The sequence below is a fragment of the Desarmillaria tabescens genome, assembly GCF_030435595.1.
Source record: "Desarmillaria tabescens strain CCBAS 213 chromosome Unknown EV420scaffold_36, whole genome shotgun sequence".
NCBI lineage: Eukaryota > Fungi > Basidiomycota > Agaricomycetes > Agaricales > Physalacriaceae > Desarmillaria > Desarmillaria tabescens.
The window spans coordinates 193,518-211,414 of NW_026848335.1; the positions used below are offsets into that span (position 1 = coordinate 193,518).

Consider the following 17,897-nt stretch of genomic DNA (forward strand, 5'->3'; position numbering starts at 1 on the left):
GGAAGTGGTAACTCATCAGTAGTTCAGACAGAAAGAATCTTCTCATGTAACAGCATAGTTACCTTCCCGCCTGGGAGCTCCTCCATAACGAACTAAATTACAATAACAGCAAGAACCAAGTAGTACATTACATTTAAACACCCATTCTACAATGGAGCCTTCTCCTTTTCAGAAGCGAGAACAAGGCTCGTTACGAAATCATCAACGGCATGCCAGTACCCGCGCTGTGCCGAAGTATCATCTACATTTATTGTCAGTAAAACGTTAGGGGAAGAGTACACGACTCACTATGCTGACCACCAGGGAACTCCTCCCATCTAGACACCTCGTCCTCTCCCCGCTTGCGCATCAACTCCCTCAACGCTCGCATATGCTCTGGAGGGACCAGTGTATCCGCAGATCCGCTTAACAGCAGCACAGGCGTCCTCGCCGGAATCAGCGGGACCTTCGAAGCCGAATTCCACTTTTGGTGACACAAAAATGTGAACGGGCCGAGGATGGGTAGGACGTGCGGGACCAGTTCAGGGAGAGAGGTAAAGGTGTTTTCCAGAATAAGAGCGAAGATCTTGCTTGGGTTCCGGCTGACGAGGTCGATAGCTACAGCTCCGCCGATGGATTGCCCGTATACGAACTGTATAACACAAGACATCAGCATTAAGCCTGAGTACAAAAAAGGGAATCTTGACAATTCGCGTCTTCGAAAACCGGGGGTCAGACGTAAGGTAATCCAATGCGGCTTGTGCGTCTTTCTGGAAGCCTGACGCGGGGTTGTAAGGACGCGTCAGCAATGAGAAGGGAGTATTGGATGCACCTTTCTCTGAGGGTGAGCCATCGGATTTTCCATACCTACGAGGGGAATGAAAACAATTGCAAGAAAAAAAGAACAAGTACACACCCACGATACGAGACCATCAAGACATTACACCGCATAAGGAGTTGAAACATCATCCCCAGCGGTATTCTGTGTCCCAAGTTGCCGCCATTCCCGTGAAACATGATTACCGTTGGCCGACGGGCCATAAACTACGTGCTACCTGAGTAAATGGAAGCTTGAACTAGAAAGAAACGACGCACCTCCTCATCCGTCTCCGTCTCCGAATAATTGAGCGGTGTAATGGGTATCGTCGAGAAGCGTGTTGGCCGTGGGAGTTCCTTCTTCTGCGGGAGGAGGTAGCAACGCAAGGTGACCCCGTCAGATGTCTTCAAGTCAACATCCTCGTAGTGTAGTCCGAACGAACTTGGGGACTCTACAACTGGACGCCGATGTCAAGTAACGTCCCGAGGAGTAAAGCAGAGACGTACTATCCGCTTCTGGACCGAGACTAATGTACGCCGACGGATCTGGGAGGGCTCTTGGTCACCGACGTCACTTGCGAGGATGGGGGCCACTCACAGATGAGATAATTCTGCCCGTAGTACAGCAGCGCTGCCGCCGTTGCTGTTACCGTCGCTGCGGTAGCGAATGCCCCCTAATCTATTTCATGAGCACGAATCGGCCACAATATGTCTAGACTACTCGCCTTTGCGAAGGTTTCAGCAGACGGCAAGAATCCCGACATTATGAATATTACCGTGATGATAGAATGGATCGAAAGGAAAATCCGGCTCCCGCGACAATGACGACAGGCTTTGTTTGTTTATGAGGTTGTAGACAAATAGTCCCAAAATCTTTTCTCTTTCTTTCAAGTTAGCAAGTTTTTTTTTCTTTCGCTCTGCCCTTGGGGTCGCAATTGCTAACGACCGGGAAATTGAACCGGAATATCTCGTTTCGAGGTGTGATGCCGTTGATTTTTCATGGTAGTGCTTATTCTGGCTGCTTTCCTGCTCTTCACCATAGCCAGATATTTATTATCTTCAAATAACTATATTCTGAGTGCTCAAATAAGTCCGCCATTGACTGTTACCCCTCTATATCAAGAGTGCTGACAGCGAGTCAATGCTCACATATGCTCAGATCTCGAACACCTTGTCTTGAATTCTACCGAGACATTGTAATGCTTCTCTCCATTCTTTCCTTGCACCAACGATGGCTCAGCTGCCCTTCGAACTCGTCGAGATTATCATCTCCGAGTTTTGGTACGCTGAACATCCGTCTGACGACCGTATTGCCTTCATGACTGGATGCCCCCTTCTATGCAGGGTTTGGAGGGACGTCTATGCTACTATCACATCCCAAGACATCCACGTTCCAACTCAAGGATACCTATTCTACCTCAGCTCTATCATCCGTACCAAAAGGTCTTCCATCTATCGCCCTTTTCTCTCCAAATCTACCCGTACGATCACTTGTCATGTCGATCTCATCGAATCAAACGACGACCCAGCCTTGTTCCCATACATAGTGTTCTGCCACATGCCCAATTACGCCGGCTTTCGCAAATGTTTTCCCGATATCCAGTGCATCAACCTCGAAATCAAGCTCCTTGGAAGGCCATGGAAAGTGTTTAACCGAATCATCCGAACTCGAGTCTCCATAAGACTTGATGAACTGTTTTCGCTTAGTGCGCTACCCGTAGATTGGTACATCACGATTGACGATGCTCCGGATATCGGCGAAGTTAATCCCAGTAAACTCAAGCATTCATGGTCAGACTTCCTCGGCGAGTTGGTCCGCGATATGTGTCAGTACAGTTTGCAGCTAAGAGGCATGTCGAAAATAGTCTCCTATAACTCGGTAGCAGAAGGTTCGACGTGCTTTGGCGGTACTCGTCATTTCCGCCATCGCACCTACTGTGAAGAACGAAATGAAGATATATGGGGTATTAACCGCCGTTTCTGGAAGGCGGGAAGAACACTCACGAGTAAGAAACACATCTCCTCTGGTTTTCGTGCTCAATTTCTCACCAGATGTCAAGACCTTTTTTTCTGGCCTATTCGATGATCTATTTTGGAACAATTGTTCAGACGCCAAGTTTCCCATGTGGAGATTCCACTGCAACACGGAACAAGGGTCTCTAGGACCTCGAATCCCTGATGGAAGAGCCTTTACCATGAAAAACGGCGTCATAGTTACTTCAATAAAGGAGCAGGAAGCCACCATTCGAGCTATTGTCCGTGATGTTATTTATGCTCCCGGATGCATCTCAGTTTGCAACATGCATTTAGAGGTTATGGTATGTCTGATAGGCTGAGCTTCTGTTGATCACTGAATATCTGAGTAGAGCACCATCAAGAAAGATAAAGCCTCTCTGCGATTTGCGAACATCTTCGGAAGTCCGGTACGCGAACGAGCCCTCATGAGGACAATTGAACGCCACTGCGCTAGCGTTCGGGGGAGGTTCAAGGAGATGGTCAGTGAGAATGCTCTGTTTTATTTTTATTCTTCTTACTCTTATCAACGCTCCTCAGATTTTCAAGAGCGTTCCCAACGTTCCCCTCGACATTTTCACGCTCGAAATGAATCAAAAATTTCGCCACTTTTGTCCCGCACCCACAACGACAGCGGCTGCCATCCTGGAGGAAAACACAGCACGTCGCAATGCACTTCTGGTGTGTATACTTGTTCTTCTGAATGATGAGACTTGTCTAATTGGAATAGAGAAATTTCGTACATGAGCATCCGCTTTTCAGATATGAGCCTGATGCAGATGATATTGAGCGGGAGATGGACAAAGCGCGGTCGTTGGGAGAACCTCTACGAATGAACAAGAGAATGCACCTCGTCAAGGCTAAGGGCTAACTTTTCTGGGCACAATTTGACGCGTTTATGAAGACTTTGCGAGCTGAAAAGGGATCTACCTTCAAGAGTAAAGCCTGGACAGAGTAAGCATTATGCTTTTTGTATGAATAGAACCCTCACGGCCAGCTAGGTACTTCAAGGATAAGATTATACCACTGGATCAACGAGGTTTCAAAGTTTTGGAAATGCCAACTCAGGCATCCAACCGTGCGGTTATGAGTACAAAATAAAAGATCCATCTACTACAGCCGCGATAAATCAGAAGAGACTAACGAAGAAGCACCTCAAATTATAAATATGTTTTGGATTAGTTGGGCCGTCGTTGTTCCAGAGCATAAGTGAAATTTTGAAAGTCGGTGTGAATTGATTCAAGGTGAAGAAGGCTCAACGTGGCTTGTACGTAGCTGACTCGGTCTCGTAAAGTTAGTAACTAAGTTAGTATACGGCGTACGCGTCCATGTAGTATGGTCACACGATATTCACGTGATTTGGACAGAGATACTCGATATTTTTATACTAATAAATTTCAAAATGGCAATAATTAATTAAACCATGTTCCTGTCCTTTTACCGCTCTTGCAATCGAAATCTCTCCTCTTCACCCCCATCTTACCAGCCTCACACCTTCGTATGTACGCCACATTCACTAGAATCGATGATGACTGCCCTGAGGTCGACTCTTGACGACTACATCCCACCTCGGGATTCCAACTCAGCGACAACTGTACAGTGGCTCGGTAGCAATGGAATGAAGCAGGAAAAGATGTCTTACAGCTCACAGGAATTGGACCTCAGCTTCATACTTCTAGCTGTTTGAGTGAAGATCACCCATACCACGGCTTATACATCTCAACCGCCAAATCAAGGTTGGGTTCCCAACTGGTCCAGTAAGCTCTATATTACACCTAGCAGCTCCGTGTTTCTTGACAATTTCATGCATAGAATAAGTCCTGTCATTAAAATCGATCAGGTTTACCGTCAAGTCCATAGATTATGTTCCAAACCAATCTGGTGCGACAGCATTGTGTCACTGTCTAGATCCGCAAGCCAACAACCGTCTTGAGCCTGGTATTACTATCTAAACTTTAATTATCTGGAAGACTTGCCAACGCCAGATACCATGGTCGCGAACCAACCTATGTCCTTTTACCGTCTAGCAACGGGGGAAACGTTCGACATCTCCCGGATCCTTTCGTTGAATCTATATCAGGATTCAGATACCGAAACTGTTTTGGAGCGGGAATTACTTTTTAACAGAAGGTACCAATATTTTACACGATGTTGTTGGGTGTGAAACTTACACAGCTCTTCCAGGTCCCATCCCATATATCTCAAGCCTCCCCCTCATCGGCAAGATACATATATCCTTTGCAATACCATACATAGAAAGAAACAGGCATGATGCTTACAGCTTATAAGATTGACTTCAGCCAGGCTCTAGCTATTTGCATGGCGATCCCGTCTTTTCGTGCCACCGGCCATATCTCGGGTCCGTTTATGCATCTCTATCGCTAAATCAGTGGGTCTCATTGATCATCTACAGTAAACTATCTATACCAACCTTAGTGGCTCATGGCTCCTTGACGGTTTCCACGCACAGGCTCCACTTCTGCTGTAAGAACAACAAGCTTATCGTCCAATACAAGCATTGTGGTCCAAGCCCCGCTTGCCCAATGCGAAGTCGCCTAGATTGACAAGCCAACAGTCGTCTTGAGACGGATATACATGCGACCGTAATGCAAACAGAAAGGTCAAACTTGTACATTCCCTTCCCTTTATAGATGACTGAAAAGCGAGAACTCCAGCATAAACCAAGCAACTGTTCAGACGCGTCGCAAAACTCACAGAAAACACAATCCAAGGCATTAAGGCAAGGTGTATCATTTCGTTGAGCGGTTCCTGTCATGCTGATAAAGTAGCTTTCAGGACCCTTAGCCCTGAAGCTGTATAGCTAGCTGTTATCTCTCATGCTAAGGGTGCTATCTGCTGTCAACGGTAACTCTGTGGATAAACAGCCGCTCTCAAGTGCTGTTGTTGCAGAGTATAAAATAGCTTGATCTCTTCAACATACCTGTGACCATGATCCTGATCTGTCCAAACTCAACGGTATGGTAACTCTGCTGATCACCATCGTGATGATCCAAACAACGTGTGCCAGCCCCATATCCAGACGTGTCATCGATGTATCGGGCGTGCCAGACGTAGGGTACGACAGTATTGGGATTGCGTACGTGTTTTCGTCGTCGATAGTGCGTCGATTGACGTAGTCTCTTTCAGGTCCCAGGAAACACAGCCCGTGGGAAGTGATAACGGCGATGAAGCGCCCCCGACGGTTGGCGGACCTCTAACACAAGAAGTTTATTCAAGTACTTCGCGTGCGGGGCTCCCGACTGCGTATGTGTATGAGAATCAAGCAGTGCCGATCTTGGCTGTTGAGGGTGAGTGAATTTCTTTCAACAAGATGGTAAGATATATACATATGTGTTAGGTACGACGTATCCATCAAGGATGATGATTCGCTCTCCATCTAGCACCGTTTATTATGGTGTGGAGTCGACATCTACTCCGAACATATCCTATGTTTCATCAAGCTGTGCATCGACGTGCAATTTCTCCGCCAGTCATACCATGCTGTCAGCCTTCCTGTCTTCTGTTCTCACTGTGCTACTCTACGCAATTTACAAGCGGCTTCGAGACGTAAGATGTTTGTTACTTTATAGCAAGGGTGCGCTTACCAAGACCTCTATTAGTATCTAAGAAGAATATTCAAACGGGCGAACAATGATTCGGACACATGCGGCGGAAATACAGCTCCTCCGTCTCTTGCGTATTCCGATTCCAGTGGAGTCGCAGACCCTGGAAATCATTTGTGCTCGAAGTTGTCTTAGAATGAGATTTCGAGGGCTGCTGGCAGCGCGAAGAAATGATTTTAGATCTTTCTCCTTGGATCATTCTGAGGGTACATCAGGGTTCAGTTATTTTAATCTTGAGAACAGTAGCTAGTCATTGGTTCACGAAAACAATGGAAGAAAATCAGCTTGAGATTTATTTTTCGAATTCGCGGATGTCCAAAAAAGTCAATTCGTCATTTCTGGCAAAGTACTTACTTGGCGACGACCACGAGCAAGCCCTCCTTGTCTCTTACCGCCATCTTCCCCTCAGCAGACCGTCGGGAATGTCTGCAAACTGTCCACCGCAGCTTCACCTTACTCTACCGGCGAATGCGACGTCCTTCAAGCGGTCTTTCGAACAATTCGGATTCGACTTGGAGAGTCCCACGACTGGCAATGATGTAGGGTCGAGCTCGACGGACAATGGAGGACGCAGGGACCGTAACAAACGTGCAAGGAGTGCGAGCAGTGTTTCTGCCCACAGCATTTCCTCGAGCAGCTCCAGATCCTCTACCGTCGTCTCTTCTGGCGAGACCAGCCCGTCCGGCAGCGAGCCAGCCCCTACCGTCGAACAAGAACCAGCAGTTATACCGCCTTTACCACCGCGATTGCCTACACCAGTCATCCAGGACATTGAGATGCCCCATTATCCTTTGACGGTGGAGTCATCAACCTCAATGTCCGCAGAGGACTCCCGAGCGAGTAGGAACGGGACCGGAAGCCGTGGCGAGGACGAGGACCCTTTCAGTCTCACGCTGCAGCGATTCGGCGAGTTCGATACCCAAATTTCTGTTCTGCGCCACTCAAGGACACCGTCATTGCCACGAACCCCAACACCTCCCCCGACTTTGCCGCCTCTTTCTCTTGCAGAAGAACAACAACCTGTATCTATTCCATTTCTGTTACCATATGACGCTTCAGACGTTCCAGAACCGCCACAGCCAAATCCGCCTCGACCTTCGTCTCCCCGTTCTAATAGGGCTGCTTCCAGCCAAAGTCCAGTTGATGGTGATGAAAGACGTGAGTAATTGTTTGACTTGCCAGACATTGCACAAACTCATCTTCTTCATCAGCCCCAAACCCCACCTCAGATCCGACCTCTCGCCTGAGTCTGCCTTCCACTGAATGGATTCGCTTCAGTGATGGATTCGATTTCACTTCGTCTCAGTTGTCCTCTTTAGATCTTACCTCTGTATTTCGGGATATCGATGAAACCAACGCGTCAGAAGATGCATCAGGCTCTCGGGGAGATCGTTCCATGGAAGAAGACAGACCCGCACTTGGACCACTCCTTGATCGCGCTGCATTTCGCAGAGCTATGAATATGCGCCCATCTTCATCTCAAACCCGTCGTCAATCTGAATCTGCCTATTCGTATCTAGATCGCGCGCTGGAGAGATGGTTTGAGGAGCAACCCTCACCTTGGGACGAAGACGCTCTTTTATCAGCAGCCGCTAGGGACCGAAGGTCTTCGGAGGATCAACCCTACTTGGAGCTGCCACCTCTTACCGACCCTCTCGAGAACAACTCACGATATATCGAGCAGGGATTACTGGATCCTCGAGAGTCTGAATCCGGTCAGCATTTGGGCTGTCCTCCTGGATTCAACTCTAATTACAATTTAGATCAAGAGCGCGGCAGGCGCAGAAACACCCAAACGGACCTTCCGGGCTGGCTTGATATCGATGAGCGCATCTCAGATTCAATGTCTAGAAGACCTTCTCGCTCTCCAGTCAGGTCTCGCTTAGCTACTGCACACTCTGAAGGTCTGTTTTATTTGTTAGTGGTGGACCAGGTGCTCATCACAATCAGATTCGTTACGGTCATTAGCAGGTTTTAGGCCTTCCTCCCGTTCACATTCTCCATCTCCAGTCGTTCCAACACTCCGACGTCTTCGAACTCGGGCATATGGCTCTTATTCCAGACCCGGATCATCAAACTCTCTCATATCTGAGAGTGCATCCGAAATACGGAGGCGTAATGCTCACGCTGAGTTAATGGAGCGTCTTCAGAGCGATGTCCCTCGGCCCGAGCGGGAACCCGACTCCGATGATGAATGGCAAGACTTAGCACTCCCCCAGGAACGGGGCCGCTTCTCAATCTCAAGGCGTGCAGACGCCTGGTCTGAACTTTTTGATCGGGCCGAGTCTAGTCAGGAGGACCTCGCTTTTCCTCACCCTGTTCGCGTTTTACCGAATTATCCTTCACCAGATCGTACAAGAGGCACCAGCACTACCGATGCATTGAGAGAAAGACGTCTCGCATATCTTTTACGAAGGGGTTATGATTCGTCGTCTTATAATAATACCTCCACATCCAGGCCCCCTCCTTCTCACAGTCCGGTCCGGCGGTCGTCTAGCTTGAATAATCATCCTTCGCGCCCATCAGTCGATGAGTATCAGCGTCATGGCAGGGTGGTTCCTCGTCCTCCCGAACGCCACTTGTCAGTAGACTTCTTCGACTCGCGGTCATCGACGATATCGGATATGGCGCGCGCCGTGACTCGCAACGATCGGCAGGAAAACTCTCCTTTCTACAGCGACCCGCTTCTTTCTCGGCAACCTTCTGCGAACCCACCCTCAATTCCGCCACCAGACCTTGGCGCCATCTTCATCCCGCACACTTCAGACTCTACTGAACCAGAGCCCTATGGCCTACCACCTTTACCACCTGTCGATCCCACAGTTTCTGAACTTTTGAACTATGAAAGAGGAACATCTCCTGAACGCCGTCCGCCCGCACCGACACCATCAAGACAGAGCGCTGCTGCTCTCCGGCCAGATACTATAAGTATCAATCCCGATGCATTTGCTCCTGGACCATTTCGTAATACGATGATATGGCAAGCTGATAGGATCAGAGCGAGACAGCAGAACGAGACATCGCGTCCGCCGTCCATTCCCCCGCTTCCATTTGAAGATGATTTTCCTCCCTCGAGATTAAGGACGGAGGAGAGGTCACATCCTACGGTAAGCTTGGCGGGGGGACAACTATGTGATATTTTAACTAAATAAAGGTATTAGGATCGTTTCTCCCGAAATCCTCCAGAACATGTGAATGCCATGAGCGACCGGGTACCTCCACGCAGGTCCAACCTGTTCTACGGAAGGGCTGGTGTTGATAGTTCTGCCCCTCGGCCTGCTTATTCAAGGCGTGTGGTAGACGAGGACCCTCCCCGTCGTTCTCCGTCAGATATACACAGCTACCTTAGTCGACGAGCGCGAATGGAAGCTTCAAGACTGGAACAGGCGGCTGCCACATCCGCCACCTCTGGACCCGACACGGATGGCCTCTCACACGCTTTGGAAGTTCTTCGTCATGACGGATTGTCCTCGGCGCGGTCGAGGCAGTTGATTGACCGGTATCACGAGCAGGAGAGGGAGAGGGAGCGTGAACGTGAGCATGGCGATACTGAACAGCAGCAACAGCAACAAAGACGCGATGAACGGAGGACAGCTACGAATACTGTCTTTAGAACTTGGGGTGACCTTGACGATAGGTATGTTTAATCCCTTTTTTTCTACAATGCGTCAGAAATAACGAGGGATGTCTGTAGCCGAAGGGTGAGCGGCCCAAATCACACACTTCGACAGCGGCCTTCTCCCCCAGGACCGACTGCAACAAGGCCGTCGGCGGAGCCTCTGCCGTCTAGGGCGGCTGCAGCCCGTGGTTCGCGTAATAATTCCCGCTATATGAGAGCCCATCACCATGAAGGATATAGCTCGCTCTTCCGGCCATTGGATCTATATAACCTGGAATTCATACATGCGCCTTGGAGGGTTAGACGGGCGAGGGCAGGTGGATTCGGAATGGGCGATTTTGTGGTAAGACTTATCAAGATTATGTTGTATTTTTGCTGAGTTGGTTGATTTTTAGCGAGACGAAGACTTTGATGATTCGTATGAAGGCTTGCTCTCACTCAGTTCAATTCTTGGAGATGTACCTAAAGCTACACCTGCCGATGTCATTTCGGGCATGAAGACTGGCTTGTACAAGGATTGGTCGACAAGCGATAGTGATCACCGGTGTCCAATTTGTTTGGATGATGTGGGCCGCTTTTGTCTCTCATTCCGTTACGTGTTCTCAATCAGTGTTTTTCAGTATTCCCCGACCGATCCTGTCATGAAGCTCAATGATTGCTCTCACTGGCTGCACAAGGAATGTCTTGAGGTTTGTTTCTTGTTGCTCGTCGCCTGAACCCTTTGTGCTGATGATGTCTTATAGCAATGGCTGAAAGGGGCAAGAACGTGTCCAGTTTGTCGCAAAGCGGTGAAAGGACCCTCTCCCCCGCAGGCCCGCCGTTGCCCCCGACACTCGTATCAACCACCAACTGAGAGTTCTTCGGGACCACGTCGACGAGATGGGGGAGATGATGAAGGAGATGACGGCCCTACTAATCCTGGCCCGCGACCAGACGGAAATAATTCTTCGGGTGCAGGTATAGGCTTGGGAAGTGGAAGATGGTATATCTAGAACGTTTTTTTCTATGCATTGTATGATCATTGCACGCGTGTGCACTCACGATTCATGTCTAGTATATCTATCTCAATCTTTCGAAAGTATGGAATCTGCTGTCTACATAGACAACCCTAACATGTGATTATCTGGCAATGATGTCATTGGTTAAAGAACGAAGCGAGGGCACTCACTTAACTAGTACTTACGATGACACAGACCACAGAGTTCCTGCACCGTCTCACACCTCACCTCTTCCTACCATCTACCCGCCGACGTCGTGCCCACCACCGATATATCAAGGTAGCGGCCAGCCCCACTGACGACAACGAAGAATTAGCATCCAATAGCTCCTCAGGGTAAGCTCTATCGGCTAACTGATTTCCTCGTCGTGTATCCTGACATGGGTACTGCAGCTGCTCAGTAGGCCCCTGTTCTTCCCTCAGTAGTCTGGGTGCAAATCCAGGAATAGGAGCTGCCGACGACACACAGTGAGCAAGCGCATGTTCGTTGCCTAACAGGATAGATATACACCATTTTAGGAGCTCCAAGAACAATAACGGTCAAGCGTCGCCCGAGTCGGAAGAGGCTCCCTCTTTCTACTGTTTTGGCGAAGGCGAAGGTAGCAGCTCCGACGGTTGGTAAGTTTCCATCCAAATGTACACATGTATATCAGTGACTGACTATTGTTTTCCAGGACCGAGAGAACAGGTGCGCTTACCCTACTACCTCAAAGTGTATCGTATGAACCCGTGTCCGGTCAGCGAGGAGGAGTAACTTGCCGCCCAACTCGTCCAGGCTCTACTATGGACTCAACGACCCCCGAAAGTATGACCGCCCTTCTGATTTAATGTGCTGTCGTCATATTCAATGATGTTTATTAGCCAGCCTATCCGAATTTCAAAGTAAGAGCATTTATCATTTGTGTATACCGATAGACTATTGATTTTTGATTTATTATAGGATATCCGAGCCCGAGGCTGGCCAATCCAGCGAGAACCGCGCAGAGGACACCCCTCAAGAGATCGCCTGTAGATTCGATGTGCTAGTAATAAAATTTCGCACCGTCATCGACAAGTTGGAGAAGAGATTAAACGAAATGTCCAGGAAGCAGGACGAAATGCTTAGGAAGCAGGACGAGATCCTTGCTGCGCTAGCAGCAGTACAACCAGTATCTGCCAGCACTAATTATCATTGCTGCTTGCAATAATTGGTTCGATGACTTTTTTTTAATTCAGTGGTTGTCTTACCATTTTTTTCAGTCACACCTCGCCTGTTTCTCTATCCAGACTCGAATTGCATCAAATTTAGCATTCTTGTGATCGTCTCGTTGTCTTAGTCTGGTATACTAGTAATTGGGCCCTCGATATCTGTTCATTGCACGCACTGTATGTTTATTTCATAGATCCTCATAATGTACAAAAGTATCCCTGCTGTTGTACCGTCATCTTGATCAGAAGCCGGATAAGAGACGGTGAGTAACTCTATTATGCAATTTAATAATTGGTCTATAGGAAGCTCGTAGATAAATTATAGTGAAACTGTACTGGTGTCAAAGACAACCATTGGAAAAAGACACTATGGCTATCTCCTTTGAAGTAGGGTGATTTAAAGGACGAGGCCAAGGATGCCACAGACGTCCTTCAAAACAACACCCAAGCTAAGGTTGAGAATGAGGGGGAGAACAACATTACTTAGGAGGGTCACAAGAAGCGCCAGAACACCGTCAACGAGACCAACAACAACTGCGAGGATCTTGCAGAGGAGGACGCTAGAGAGGCGGTCAGGATAGCTTCGGCCACCAGAAGAGGGTACATACACTATTTGTCCCAGAAGGTTGCAGACAACTTCTTTGTCGACAACGGCAACGAGTTTGATGACGAGAGCGACAACACCACAAACGAGCTTGGGAGCAACAAGTCAGTCGGGAGGTAGTACCGAAAGCATGACAGGGACTTACGTTGATGAGAGTCGTTAGGAGGCCGCAAAGGTCAACGACGGAGAGCACACCACTGCCGGTGGACAGAACGACGTCAATGGTCAAGCCGACGAGAGCCTGGACATCAGTGAGGGCCACCTCGAGGATGTTGATGACGTCCTCAAGGATAGGCTCAAGGACATCTGCAGTGCAGTTCCCTGAGGTGACGTACTCTGCAATGGGAAAGGATAAGTATCCGATGAGAACGAAGAAAAAATGAACGGGCTACTAACGAACGGGCTCGAGGACGACGGTCAGGTCGGTGATCAAGTTGTTAACGAGCTGGGGCAGGGGAGTGCATCCACAGCGCGCGTCGAGAGTGCGAACGGCTAAGCTGGTCTCAAGCACGGGGGCAGGAGCAGCCTGGACGCTGGCAAAGGCAGCGAGCCCAAGGGCGGCGTAGGAGAGGATGGTGCTAAAGGAAGGCATTGAGAAGGATTGGGTTTTTCAAAAGAATGACAGTGACTCGATGTTGTGAGAACGAAGGGGGATGAGGAAAAATGGTCAAGACGCGTTAGGTTTTATAGCAAAGTCGGCCCGAGAGAAGCTGGGCACCTCCTATAGCAGAATCATAGATCTGAAAAAAAAAACCTTTAATAGATGGAGATGATCTGCTGTTGGCCATGAAGCGGCATCCGTTAGCATGATCGATGACGCGTGATTTACATTTTCTGTTCTCTTCCGGGTCTACGAAATGAGATAATGTAAATCCAACTGCTTGAATGGCAGGAGAAAAAAAGCACGTACGCCGCGGTACAGCAAGTGTCCAAGTTAGCTTAGAGGAGCAGAACGAGCTCTGGACTAAAATATTCATGCCCGCTTAGACAGGATCAAAAAACACGAGGCGGAGATTTACGTACAGTCAATTAAAGGGAGGTGGTTCTTGGACTTCTTCAATATTCTAACATGAAACGTTTTCAGGGATATCACAAATTGTCATGAAGAAAGTTCGCTTGTTGTTCAGGGTGAAAGGACCTCCGCAGTGTTGGAGCCGACGGTGTCGCACATGGGACCATAAGACGAATGACCTTGATAAATTAAATCTAAGTGATTAGCGCGAAGGAATGGACCACTTGCTGAAACGGCCCGTCCCTGCACACTGATGACGCGAATGAGTCCCCCGGAATGTCATGCACTTTATATTTAATTGGCCGATGATCAACCGTGCATTAATTAGTTCAGCATAGAGAGAGTTTGGCTAGCCAAGGCCAGACCTCCTGGATTTATCCTGCTAATTTTCCCCAGTTCTAACCGATTCAAGCCTGTGTTGATCATCGGTCTGGCCAACGTAAATAGGGCTGAAACAAACCGGATGGGTGTCGATTCACACTATTCAGCTGATACTTGTTTGACCGATGAAGGTAGGTTGCAAGAAATAGGCTCGCTAACGATGCTTGCGGGTCGGTCTGGGAATAAATTAGAAAGAAAAGAAAAGAGAAAAAGGATTTTATCGGTGCTCACTGTCGAGAGTCCTGATATAAATATAATCTGAACAAAAGGACTCATGTCGAACATGACCACATTTTTAGAGCAGTCCTCTAGAGAAATGGCAAATTCAGTCCGTCGTTCCCTGACACACGACGGACGCACTTTTGCTCTGCGATTCCTGCCATTAATTGAACTTGCTTTATATGACCTGTCCTTCATGAGGGCATTGCAACGTCATCTTGGAATCAAAGACTGTTTTCACGCAAACCATCGAAAACAACCTTTCTTGAGATGCTTGCGGTCGTAATAGCGATGAAAATTTTCGATTTTCGTCAAGATATACAACCTCTGCTACCGCTTCAAGAAGGGGTTTGCAATCTCCTGCGAAACCCTCTTCGATCCCCACGTATTCGCAATAGTTGCACGCGCCTCCTGCAGGGACACCTTCTTTCCATCAATGAAGCAGTTGTCGTCCAATGGAATGTACCACCGCGTAGGCTTCCCATCTACACGAATCATATACTCCATTTTGCTCCGGCCAGGTAGCAAGTAAGCTTTATTGAAGGGGAGGGAGAGCCCTTTGGCTGGACCTGTCCGGATGGTCTGGAGGAATAGATTGCGCTGTCCATGGTCAGCCAAGATATCGAATGCGAGGACGTATGAAGAGCGCATTTGCATGACTACGGCTGTAGTAACACAACCCGACAGGAAAACCAAGGCGGCGACGGAGAGTCGCTCCCAGGTTGACCGGAGAACACGATGGGTGTGGTCCTTCTCATCATTGTCGTCAGTAGCATACGCCGGCTTTTCCGTGGATATTTTCGTCCAGTTGTTCCATACAAGGTCCATTGTCGACGCGCTGTTCTCTCGGATACTGAGCAAAACGAATCGAGAGAGAAGAAAGTGCGACGCACGTAAAGACGATATTCAATCCGAGCAATCCATAAGTCCAGTTCACCCACCACGGCAACCGTGTTTTCTGGTAGAGCAGAAACTCCTGGTCGGGTCGAGGTCGGATGGGCGATGCTTTTCCTACAAGACTTGTTGCTGTCGTACCGGAGCGCAGACGCTTCAGGCCATTACCTAGCCGCCGCAAAAAGCTCATCTGGATATCGAATGAGGCAAGGATATACAACGAAAATAATGCATACCAAAGAGTCGTGACAAAAGAAGAAAAGTTAGACCCAGTTCTTGTTTCCGACTGTTTGTCCCAGTCCACCACAGCGACGAGGAAGGACTCTTTTTTTGTTCGTTACACTACGCGAAAGAGAACGGCGACAGGACTGTTACTGAGTTATTCGATGATAATGATAATATAGTCAAGGACGACGAGATCGCATGGGAACTGACGCGTTTGCGACGCCTGAGTTTCACCATTCCTTGTCCTGCTGATGCCAACATCGATGAGATTGACAGTCGTTGTGGCACTGTACCGCGACGTGTAGCATCATCTTCACTCTCGCGGCAATGCGAAACAGACGGTTGCTACGGAAAGACTGAATGGGAGAGCTTGCAGTCGGTGCATCTGTCGTTTCACGAAGGCCGACCCAGCTGAATTTACGATTTCTAGCACTGTCCGCCGTGGCGACCGACCTATGCGTCTATCAAGACAATGCACCTTTGGTGGGAAATGTTCAAACAAGGCTATACTTTGAATTTTGCCGAGGCATATCGAAGTGATCTTTGACACTGACGATGGCTCAGCTGCCTTTCGAGCTCGTTGAGATTATTATTTCCGAGTTTTGATACTCTGAACATCCATCTGGCGACCGTATCACCTTCATGACTGGATGCCCCCGCATCTGCAGACTGCAGCCTCTGGAGGGACGTCTGCCAGTATTACCTCCCAAAACATCTACGTTCCAACTGTTGGATACCTGTTCTACTTCAGCTCTATCATCCGTTCCAAAAAGTCCTCAGTCCATCAACCTTTTCTCTCCAAATCTACTCGTTCCATGACCTGTCATGTCGATCTCATCGAATCAAACAGCGATTCAGCCTTGTTCCCATACACAGTCGTATCATACATGCCCACGCAAAAGTTACCCCACATCTAGTGCATCCACCTCGAAATCAAGCTCCTTCCGGGAATACAACACACTCCTTGGGGGTGTCTGATCAACTCATCCGCTACTACCTGGACATCAATTCGTGCTTCCAGAAAGCAGCCAGAGTACCAATGAGTGAGAAAGAAATAGACATATCTCTATTGTGTTTCTTTGCTCAACACCACTGTAAAACAGACTTCAAAGCACTATTTGCTAGCATATACGAAGACCTGCGTTGGCCTAGCAAACTTGAAGGTTGGGGTCGTGGCATACCTTACATAGTAATCGCTTTTCGAACGGAAAGTGTACGATATATTACGGCCGTGTCAAGTAGTACATATAAATCACTATGAAAAAGTAGATCAGCGACATGTAAGCTCCAGAGTTTCGACTAACAGACCTTGATAAACTTTGCCATGAATTTCCTGCAGAAAAATGAGAAGCAGTGGTGACAGAAAGCGTTAAGACGCACTTGTGAAATTGTGTCCGCAGGAGGTCATTAACAAACTGGCCCTGAGGCTTGTTCCTCGTATCCATGGCCTGGTTCTTGAAGATTAAGTCTGGAGAAACAAATTATTTTGGTATGAGTTGGAAAGAGAACAGACACGTACCGTCATCCCAACGCCGCTTTACGGAAAAGGTCCCGGGAACAGTAGTATTCACACCAGTAGGCGTTTCCTGCCCCAATGCAGCCGCCAGATTGAGAAGGGGGTTAGCGGTGGCAATTTCTGCTTCTCGCGACGCCGCTTGTGACGCTGACAATTCACGTTCTTGCCGTGCCTTTTCTTCGGCTCGTTCGCGTTTGATCTTTTCAAGTTCGCGTAGCAGTTCTGCGGTGTCGTCTTCGTCATCATCCGAGTCATCCTCACTAAGATAAAATTAAGCCACCAGATACGTGATAGGCTTTACATAGAAACGCACCTGTCTTCTTCCTCAGCGTTGTCTTTATCCTTGTCCTCTCCTTTTCCATTGTCATCGTCGTCATCGTCCTTGTCGAGAGCAATAGCATCCTGCAAGAGTTTTCTCCGCTTATTGGCTTCATCATCCGCAGGCGCATCTTCTATGAGCGGTGCCTTTCCTTCAGCTTTGCGCTTCCTGTTCCGCGCTTCCTGCTCGGCAGCCAAGAGTTCAGCGCGTAGGTCTCTTTTCTTGACTTCGTCTGTTGATGTTTGACCCACTTGTCTACAATGCATTAGCTGGTGAAGCATGAAAAAGTACAGAAATGCTGTACCGGAATTTCAACTTCGTGTGAGATGCCATATCTCGTACAGAGAACTGGCGAGAGCCTCCCTTGACATCTTTGGCCTGTGCTGGGTCCCATGTCGGCCTGTGAGCTGTAGACATCGAAGTATATGGGTGTAGATGACGAGAATGAACAAGAAGTGGCCTAGGGTTAGGGTGAACGTAGGCACGTGAAGG

At 48.4% G+C, this 17,897-nt stretch overlaps 8 protein-coding genes across 8 annotated transcripts; 4 read left to right on the top strand and 4 right to left on the bottom strand.

Annotated features, from left to right (window-relative positions):
* Positions 1 to 38: 38 nt before the first annotated feature.
* On the bottom strand, positions 39 to 1,584 carry EV420DRAFT_1312393 (Alpha/Beta hydrolase protein). The gene is made up of 9 exons (XM_060468594.1): positions 1,521 to 1,584; positions 1,394 to 1,469; positions 1,303 to 1,341; positions 1,075 to 1,253; positions 896 to 1,023; positions 812 to 846; positions 687 to 757; positions 289 to 631; positions 39 to 241 (listed from the first exon to the last, which is right to left on the bottom strand). Exons 1-9 carry the CDS (start codon positions 1,557 to 1,559, stop codon positions 147 to 149), a joined length of 1,005 nt encoding a protein of 334 aa, XP_060327221.1. The 5' UTR covers positions 1,560 to 1,584; the 3' UTR covers positions 39 to 146.
* A 442-nt stretch (positions 1,585 to 2,026) lies between these two features.
* Positions 2,027 to 3,679, top strand: EV420DRAFT_1646588 (uncharacterized protein; the record flags this gene model as incomplete). The annotated part of the gene is made up of 5 exons (XM_060477933.1): positions 2,027 to 2,801; positions 2,848 to 3,113; positions 3,162 to 3,290; positions 3,349 to 3,489; positions 3,539 to 3,679. 5 exons carry the CDS (start codon positions 2,027 to 2,029, stop codon positions 3,677 to 3,679), a joined length of 1,452 nt encoding a protein of 483 aa, XP_060327222.1.
* Positions 3,680 to 5,813: 2,134 nt separating this feature from the next.
* EV420DRAFT_1646589 (uncharacterized protein) lies at positions 5,814 to 6,566 on the top strand (the record flags this gene model as incomplete). Its single annotated transcript, XM_060477934.1, has 4 exons — positions 5,814 to 5,905; positions 5,956 to 6,116; positions 6,167 to 6,375; positions 6,429 to 6,566. The coding sequence occupies 4 exons, from the start codon at positions 5,814 to 5,816 to the stop codon at positions 6,564 to 6,566; spliced, it is 600 nt and encodes a 199-aa protein (XP_060327223.1).
* On the top strand, positions 6,431 to 9,776 carry EV420DRAFT_750640 (uncharacterized protein). The gene is made up of 5 exons (XM_060483329.1): positions 6,431 to 7,589; positions 7,643 to 8,146; positions 8,195 to 8,335; positions 8,382 to 9,538; positions 9,586 to 9,776. Exons 1-5 carry the CDS (start codon positions 6,602 to 6,604, stop codon positions 9,688 to 9,690), a joined length of 2,895 nt encoding a protein of 964 aa, XP_060327224.1. The 5' UTR covers positions 6,431 to 6,601; the 3' UTR covers positions 9,691 to 9,776.
* A 672-nt stretch (positions 9,777 to 10,448) lies between these two features.
* On the top strand, positions 10,449 to 11,042 carry EV420DRAFT_1274752 (uncharacterized protein; the record flags this gene model as incomplete). The annotated part of the gene is made up of 3 exons (XM_060467857.1): positions 10,449 to 10,616; positions 10,671 to 10,739; positions 10,794 to 11,042. Coding segments are annotated over 3 exons (486 nt in total), but the record flags the coding sequence as incomplete, so codon positions are not given.
* A 1,391-nt stretch (positions 11,043 to 12,433) lies between these two features.
* Positions 12,434 to 13,911, bottom strand: EV420DRAFT_750547 (uncharacterized protein). The gene is made up of 6 exons (XM_060483328.1): positions 13,863 to 13,911; positions 13,750 to 13,803; positions 13,236 to 13,689; positions 12,985 to 13,175; positions 12,844 to 12,929; positions 12,434 to 12,795 (listed from the first exon to the last, which is right to left on the bottom strand). Exons 3-6 carry the CDS (start codon positions 13,429 to 13,431, stop codon positions 12,633 to 12,635), a joined length of 636 nt encoding a protein of 211 aa, XP_060327226.1. The 5' UTR covers positions 13,432 to 13,689; positions 13,750 to 13,803; positions 13,863 to 13,911; the 3' UTR covers positions 12,434 to 12,632.
* A 790-nt stretch (positions 13,912 to 14,701) lies between these two features.
* Positions 14,702 to 15,591, bottom strand: EV420DRAFT_1563091 (uncharacterized protein). The gene is made up of 2 exons (XM_060473921.1): positions 15,345 to 15,591; positions 14,702 to 15,289 (listed from the first exon to the last, which is right to left on the bottom strand). The coding sequence occupies exons 1-2, from the start codon at positions 15,533 to 15,535 to the stop codon at positions 14,782 to 14,784; spliced, it is 699 nt and encodes a 232-aa protein (XP_060327227.1). The 5' UTR covers positions 15,536 to 15,591; the 3' UTR covers positions 14,702 to 14,781.
* A 1,063-nt stretch (positions 15,592 to 16,654) lies between these two features.
* On the bottom strand, positions 16,655 to 17,882 carry EV420DRAFT_750749 (Pre-mRNA-splicing factor Cwf15/Cwc15). The gene is made up of 6 exons (XM_060483330.1): positions 17,710 to 17,882; positions 17,400 to 17,660; positions 17,090 to 17,346; positions 16,951 to 17,038; positions 16,879 to 16,903; positions 16,655 to 16,825 (listed from the first exon to the last, which is right to left on the bottom strand). The coding sequence occupies exons 1-6, from the start codon at positions 17,820 to 17,822 to the stop codon at positions 16,823 to 16,825; spliced, it is 747 nt and encodes a 248-aa protein (XP_060327228.1). The 5' UTR covers positions 17,823 to 17,882; the 3' UTR covers positions 16,655 to 16,822.
* Between the last annotated feature and the right edge of the window lie 15 nt (positions 17,883 to 17,897).

Excerpts from the sequence above, each read along its gene's own strand:
- EV420DRAFT_1312393 (XM_060468594.1), bottom strand. The coding sequence starts at position 1,559 with ATGTCGGGATTCTTGCCGTCTGCTGAAACCTTCGCAAAG. Across the intron at positions 1,024-1,074 it reads AGACGGAGACGGATGAGGAG|TTTATGGCCCGTCGGCCAAC; the intron begins GTGCGTCGTTTC and ends GGTAGCACGTAG. Across the intron at positions 758-811 it reads TGGCTCACCCTCAGAGAAAG|GCTTCCAGAAAGACGCACAA; the intron begins GTGCATCCAATA and ends ACCCCGCGTCAG.
- EV420DRAFT_750640 (XM_060483329.1), top strand. The coding sequence starts at position 6,602 with ATGATTTTAGATCTTTCTCCTTGGATCATTCTGAGGGTACATCAGGGT. Across the intron at positions 7,590-7,642 it reads AGTTGATGGTGATGAAAGAC|CCCCAAACCCCACCTCAGAT; the intron begins GTGAGTAATTGT and ends CTTCTTCATCAG. Across the intron at positions 9,539-9,585 it reads AGGAGAGGTCACATCCTACG|GTATTAGGATCGTTTCTCCC; the intron begins GTAAGCTTGGCG and ends AACTAAATAAAG.
- EV420DRAFT_750547 (XM_060483328.1), bottom strand. The coding sequence starts at position 13,431 with ATGCCTTCCTTTAGCACCATCCTCTCCTACGCCGCCCTTGGGCTCGCT. Across the intron at positions 12,930-12,984 it reads TCCTAACGACTCTCATCAAC|CTCGTTTGTGGTGTTGTCGC; the intron begins GTAAGTCCCTGT and ends GTTGCTCCCAAG. Across the intron at positions 12,796-12,843 it reads AACCTTCTGGGACAAATAGT|CGTCCTCCTCTGCAAGATCC; the intron begins GTATGTACCCTC and ends CCGCCTCTCTAG.
- EV420DRAFT_1563091 (XM_060473921.1), bottom strand. The coding sequence starts at position 15,535 with ATGAGCTTTTTGCGGCGGCTAGGTAATGGCCTGAAGCGTCTGCGCTCC. Across the intron at positions 15,290-15,344 it reads GGATTGAATATCGTCTTTAC|CGCGTCGACAATGGACCTTG; the intron begins GTGCGTCGCACT and ends CCGAGAGAACAG.
- EV420DRAFT_750749 (XM_060483330.1), bottom strand. The coding sequence starts at position 17,822 with ATGTCTACAGCTCACAGGCCGACATGGGACCCAGCACAGGCCAAAGAT. Across the intron at positions 17,661-17,709 it reads CACACGAAGTTGAAATTCCG|ACAAGTGGGTCAAACATCAA; the intron begins GTACAGCATTTC and ends AATGCATTGTAG. Across the intron at positions 17,347-17,399 it reads AACGCTGAGGAAGAAGACAG|TGAGGATGACTCGGATGATG; the intron begins GTGCGTTTCTAT and ends ATTTTATCTTAG.